Genomic DNA, 6412 nt, shown 5'->3' with positions numbered 1-6412 from the left:
CCTGCCCAGCTGCCAGGGGGTGGGACTCTGTCCTGAGCTGCCACCCAGCCTGTGCCTGCTTGGTGTCCAGGTCCCATGTGTGATCCCATCGCTGTCATATAACACAGGGCAAGGAGGGGAGAAGCTCCCCTGAGCCCAGGACCAGAGAGGCACCTGTTTTCTCCTGATGGTGCTCCGCTTCAGGCGTGGGTAACAGGGACGTGGGGGATGGCTCTGCAGGGGGTTTAGGGGACAAGATGGAGGGAGGGGGAAGAGGAGGAAGCAGAAAACAGCAGAAAGGTGTCATTGGCTGGCCAGGCACAGAGAGGGTGCCTGCCAGTGAGGGTCAATGAATAACAAGAAAGCAGCGCTTAGTGCTCAGCTAAGAGACATTTATTCAGCAGCCGGCACCCCAAGCCCCCGAGTGTGACTCTGGATCAGCTCCAGGCAGGACAGCTGGTCCCTGCAGTTAGAGGCTTTTCATGATTTTCTTTATCCAGGGCAGGAAACTTGAGACTTTGGTGCAGGCTCGTGGAGGTGTTCCATCCTTTCTTCCATAGGAGACAATGCCCTGGGCCACATTGTTACACACGAGGGGCCCTCCAGAGTCCCCCTGAGGACAGAGAAGGGGAAGGACTGAGCCAGCTCTTTTTTTTTTCTTTTTTTTTTTTTTGCTTTTTAGGGCCGCACCCTATGCATATGGAGGTTCCCAGGCTAGGGGTCCAATTGGAGGTGTAGCTGCCAGCCTATACCACAGCCACAGACGCCAGATCCGAGCCACCTCTGTGACCTACCCCACAGCTCAGGGCAATGCTGGATCCTTAACCCACTGATTGAGGCCATGGATTGAAGCTGCGTCTTCATGGATACTAGTCGGGTTTGTTAGCCACCATGGGAACTCCCAAAGCATCTCTCCTCTTAATCCTGCCATGTCCCCGCCCCCCCATCAACCCCGCCTCCACCATGCTAAGCGGCAATGGAGGAGGCCACCCTGCATGGGGATCCGAGGACAGGGCAGGCCCCTGTGGGCCCTGTGGCTCCCCAGCCCTGACCCAGACATTGTTAAGGCTTCACTTCACCCCAGTGGCAGCTCCCCCTCCTCCCCCATCTGCCTACGAAGGGGTGTGAAGCTGTTGGCGCTAGGCTACTGCTCAGGGAGACAGAAGTAGGTGTATGGGGCTGACACTCAGCCTGGAGGACGAGCCCATGAACCAAGGAAGGTCCAGTTCTGCAGAGCCACCTGGTTTTAACTACCACACACTCAGGAAGCACAGCTTTCTAACCGCGTGGCCTCAGTGTGTTGCGAATTCCCCCTTGTGGAGGAGCATCATGTTTGGGTTCACTCTAGGTCACTGGAGGCTTGCAGAGCCCTGTGCCCTCCCAGCTCTGGCCGCTCCCCCTTCACTTCCTGGAGAGAAAGATCCCAGTCTAGAGGGTGAGTCCCTCCCCCACTGGCTGGGTCCCCAGGTCCCAGATCTTCCACAAACACCCCTCTGCCCAGAGCCAGGCACGGTGGATGGGCATTCTCACCTTAAAGGTAGCTTGCTTTTTCTTTGGGTCTCCTACACACAGCTGGGTGTTACCGTTGTAATAATTAGGCAAGTAGGAGTCACACTCTTGATCATTCTGCAAGGTCAGCTTTACTTCCTGCAGTGTGTCTGTGTAAACGCCCCTCTCCACTTGCCCCCAGCCGGCCACACTGCACACCTGTCCAGGCTTCACCTGGGCCTTGGCCCTGGGCAGGCCGAGGGTCTTCACAGCCTTAGTCAGCTTGGCCTTTCTCTCCAGCTGGTGGGAAAAGGCAAGAGAGTCCGCCTCAGCCAGTGGCCTCAGGCCCGGACGTGGCGCCGAGGCTGCACTGATCTCCCTCTGCCCCGAGCCACTGGGACTGGTCAGGTGGCTAGGACAGGAGGGAGGAAAGGGACAGGTGCCAGTGGGAGGGGAAACCACCTGTCCCCAGGAGAGCAAGAGAGGCAGGGCGGTTTCCTTGCCTGCAGTAACATGATGTCATTGGAGATGTGCTTCTCGTTATAGTCTGGGTGATGGATGGCCTTTCTCACTGGGATCACCTGCTGGGTCTTCTCTGGCTTCTTGATGTTGTGGGCCCCCAGGGTGACGTTGATTGAGCTGCACAGAGAGCAGAGCAGGGTATGCAGAGAGCATGGAGTCACAGGAGATTCAGCCTAGGAGCCGTGAAGGGCAGGTGACACAGGGCAAGGCTGCAGCTGAGGGGAAACTGAGGCCACAGGAGGGCCGGAGGGCTGAGCTGTCTGTGCCCTTGGCTTCTTGACAGCCAAGGTCTAATTTTGGAGCCACTGGGAAAGGCACGGTGGTTCTCAAGGGACCGTTAGGCCCAGGGACACAGGTGAAAGGGCATAGTTTGCATTCTGATACCCAGGCTCGCCCTGCTTCTAATCTGTCTTAGCTCAGCAGGGTCCTGGGCACTGACCTGCCCCCTCCCCACCACCCCCTTTCTCACCCTCTCAGGAGCCCTCCTGGCTCATGTGTTCCTAGGAGCCTGGTTGCTCCTGGAAAAGAAGGCAGAGCTCCTGTGAGGGGTTTTCAGAAGGGTGGGTGCTACTTGCTGCTTCTCACCTTCCCCAGCAGTGAGCGGCTGTTAGCACAAAGTCTTCTCGGATCAGGAACCCACCGCACCGACTTCGATTATCCTGGTGCTGGATCTGAAGATACGCCATGTAGGGGCGGGAGTGGGGCTTGGCCTCATGGCCCCCGATGATCTCCCCTGAAGGAAAGGGCTGTTCAGCTTGTGTGCACCCACCAAGTGTCCCGGGCAGCCATGGGCTTGATGCTCAGAACAGTGGGCCACTGGGGGTCCAGCACAGCCTGGGGTTGGGAGGGGTGGGGAGAGTGTCAAATTTCTCTTCTCCTGACTGCACTTTGTTTCAAGTGAGGTCCTAGGGGCCCCATCATCCCGTGAGCTCTGGGACAGCCCTGCTTTCTGGGGCACAGGACTTCAGTGTAGGAATCTAGCCACGCCAGAGCCTTCCCCAGGGCTGACGCCTAGTAAGTGCCCAGTAAGTGCTTGTTGACTGCATGAAGGACTGACCCCCCAGTGGGCCTCTGAATGAGGGTTGCTGGTAGGGCCAGTGCTGGTGGGATTCTGGAAAGCAGAGAAGTTCAGGTCTGCCAAACGGTGGCTTCCTCCTTGAAAGGGGCAACCCCCAGTGGCTGAGAAAGGAAAGCAAAGTTGGAGAACAGGACCGCGGGGCCTTGGCATTGACCAAAGGCAATGGCACCAAGTCCAGGATCGGCTGAGCAGGTGCTGAGGGGAGCATCTGTCTCATCCTAGGCTCCCCCTGCCCTCTGCTGGAAAATTTTAGGATTTTCTGTTTTCCAGGTAGGGCCCAAGGAGGAGATGGTAGCCACGGGCTCCTCTTGAGAAGAGCCTATGCTCTGCCACACCTTCTGGAAGTGTTTCCAGCATCATATCCAGGGGTATGAGGTAGGCAGGAGCTGGTGTTCAGAATAGTCCCAGGGGGTGGATGGCTCAGGGATGTGCCGAAGGGGCAGGAGATCTGTGCCGACCAGGGGCTGGGGCTGGGCCTCTGAGGGTGGGGATGGTCACTCACCTGCCTCTGCCCTGGGGGGCAGTAAAAAGGCCAGTGAGAGCAGGAGCAGGAGCGGCTGCATCTTCCCAGGAAGGCGGCCCAGGCTGGAGCTGCTGGCGCTCCCCACTTGCTCTCTTTTAGTCCCCGGGGAGGAAAGAGGCACAGGTGGGCTCAGGGACCTCGGGTTCCCCTCTGGTTTTGTGGTGCTTCATCCAAGAAGGCTTTCTATGAATGCTGTCCCGCCCCCAGTCCATCTGCCTGATGACGTTGGCTGGGTGGTTATGTGAGAATCAGGCAGTGACCACACGGGTACCCGCAGATGATGACTCAGGGCAGACCACTTGTTCAGCCCAGAAATGAAACCCAAGCCTACAAGGTGGGGACCATAGGAAGTGCTATCAACCAGTAGAGGTCCTGGAGCCCAGAAACCTGAGTCCTCATGGTGGAACCGCCATTGCCTTATTTCCTGGCTGCCAAGTCCATCAGGATAAACGCAGAGGTGCGCCTAGGCTCTTCTCTATGTGTGATCAGACACACTGGAGTGGTGTCTCCTTCCCTTAGAGAGCTGAGCGTCTGATAGAGAAGAAGGAAACATCAGTGACCAGAGTGCAGCTCAGGAGGGGCCAAGGTTGAGCGAGATGCAGGCCAATCACAGAGCATGGCTGTCATCTAAATCCTTGCAGTCACCCATTCATCATCTTAGCTTCCTTTCCAGGGGATGTTTAACACCTTCTAAAAAATTACAAATGCTCAGAGTGATACAGTCTACCTCTCTCATCAATGTCTTTGACAAAAGTCCTGCATTTGACATTTATTGGCTTAAATTAACAAGTTGTTATGACCCTAGAAAATGAAGTCATGGATTGACTTAAGCCTAGGTCATTCCTACTGTGGGTGGGTTGAGATTGGTCTCACCTAAACCACATGACCTGAGACAGGGGAAGGACTGGTTTGCCAAAGGAAGTTAAGGGTACTAAATTACCCATATCATGTGAAGGGGGAAAGCATGCTGGGTGATCCAGAACCAATAACTGTCCTTCTGATATTCTCTATACACTGTCCAGAGAGCCACCCTTCAGGTATAGCAGCCCTGGCACATGGTAGGCTCACATTTGCCAAAGGAACTCTGCTGATGATCTCATTTTAATGGAAGTGAAGGGCCATTGCTTCTAAATAGCCCAAGCCTAGTTCTGTTGACGAACAATAAGAATCTGGGAGAGATTTAAGTTTCTTTACATTTTTTGTACTTTTCAATTTTTCTATGAGGATCTCTGTGTTTCTAAAGACATGATGATTCCAGTGTAAATATCCTCCTTATCAAACCAAAGGCATTTATCAAACCTCTACTTTTTTGACTTTAGCTTGCCCAGCAGTAGACATTTAAAAAATAAAACTAGCTTTTTGATTTAAGTGGTAATATACATTCATCAAAAAACTAAATATAGAACTGTCATATGACCCAGCTGGTCATATATCCAGAGAAAACCATAATTTGCAAAGATACGTGCACCCCAGTGTTCCCTGAAGCACTATATTTACAATGGCCAAGACATGGAAGCATCTTAAATGTTCACTGACTGGAAAATTGATAAAGATGGGGTACATATATCCAATGAAATACTACTCAGCCGTAAAAGCATGAACTAATGCCATTTGCAGCAACATAGATGAACCTAGAAATTCTCACGCTAAGTGAAATAAGTCAGACAGAGAAAGGCAAACATCATATGAGATCACTAGTATGTGGAATTGAATAGAAATGGTACAATTGAACTTACACAATAGAAACAGACCAAACATGTTTACCAAAGGGGAAACATGGGGAGAGGGAGGGATAAATGACAGGGTTGGGGACTGATACATATGGACTATTATATATGGAATAGACAGACAAAGGGAACCTATTGTATAGCACAGTGACATTTACTCAGTCCTGTGTGGTAGCTTGTTTGGGAACAGAACATGAAAAGGAATGGACATATGTGTATGTATAACTGATTTACTTTGCTGTGTGCCTGAGATTAACACAACTTTGTGAGTCAACTGTATTCCAATAAAATTTTTTTAAAAAGAGAAAATTTGGAAGGTAGAAAGGAAGAATATCACGTGATTGCCTAGGTCCCACAGACAAACTGTTACCATAAATAGTGCATTTTCAGTATTTGGGATCATATCATATATGCAATAAAATTTTCTTTTATTCTCACTTAACCCTGCAACTGAAGCATTTTCCCCTGCTCTTAAATATCTATTAGTCACTGTCCCTAAAGTCTCTCTTACCTCGTTATAAGAGTTTTAGCACATAATTAATTTCTAAAATAGTTGGGTATTTAAAGAAATAATTTAAGTAAAGAGAAAATAATTAAAATTACCTGATTTCTTATCACTTCTTTTTTTTTGTCTTTTTTTTTAACCTCTTCTAGGGCCCCTCCCGTGGCATATGGAGGTTCCCAGGCTAGGGGTCTAATCCGAGATGTCGCTGCCCATTAGACCCCTAGCAACACAGCAACACGGGATCCGAGCCACGTCTGCGACCTGCACCACAGCTCAGGGCAACACCGGATCCTTTAACCCACTGAGCAAGTCCAGGGATCAAACCCCGAAACCTCATGGTTCCTAGTCCGATTCGTTAACCACTGAGCCACGACGGGAACTCCCTCTCATCACTTCTTGATAATCATCTTTTAATGTCTTCAAGTGTGATCTAACATATTTCTCTCACGTAAATCTGCACTTTTTAACATTTAAAGGGGATGTGCTAAATATAAGGCTGGTACCCTTTATTAAAAATTGAGGTGGGAGTTCCTGCTGTGGTACAACAGGATTGGCGGTGTTTTGGGAGGCCTGGGACACAGGTTTGATCC

General features: G+C 51.3%; 1 protein-coding gene across 1 annotated transcript; it reads right to left on the bottom strand.

The window, feature by feature from the left end:
• Positions 1-350: 350 nt before the first annotated feature.
• LOC125136390 (granzyme B-like) lies at positions 351-3790 on the bottom strand. Its single transcript, XM_047797159.1, has 5 exons — positions 3570-3790; positions 2575-2722; positions 1971-2106; positions 1510-1767; positions 351-592 (listed from the first exon to the last, which is right to left on the bottom strand). The coding sequence occupies exons 1-5, from the start codon at positions 3628-3630 to the stop codon at positions 449-451; spliced, it is 747 nt and encodes a 248-aa protein (XP_047653115.1). The 5' UTR covers positions 3631-3790; the 3' UTR covers positions 351-448.
• Between the last annotated feature and the right edge of the window lie 2622 nt (positions 3791-6412).

Source organism: Phacochoerus africanus, chromosome 9 (assembly GCF_016906955.1).
Source record: "Phacochoerus africanus isolate WHEZ1 chromosome 9, ROS_Pafr_v1, whole genome shotgun sequence".
NCBI classification, from domain to species: Eukaryota; Metazoa; Chordata; class Mammalia; order Artiodactyla; family Suidae; genus Phacochoerus; species Phacochoerus africanus.
This window is presented reverse-complemented; position numbering and strand designations above follow the sequence as displayed.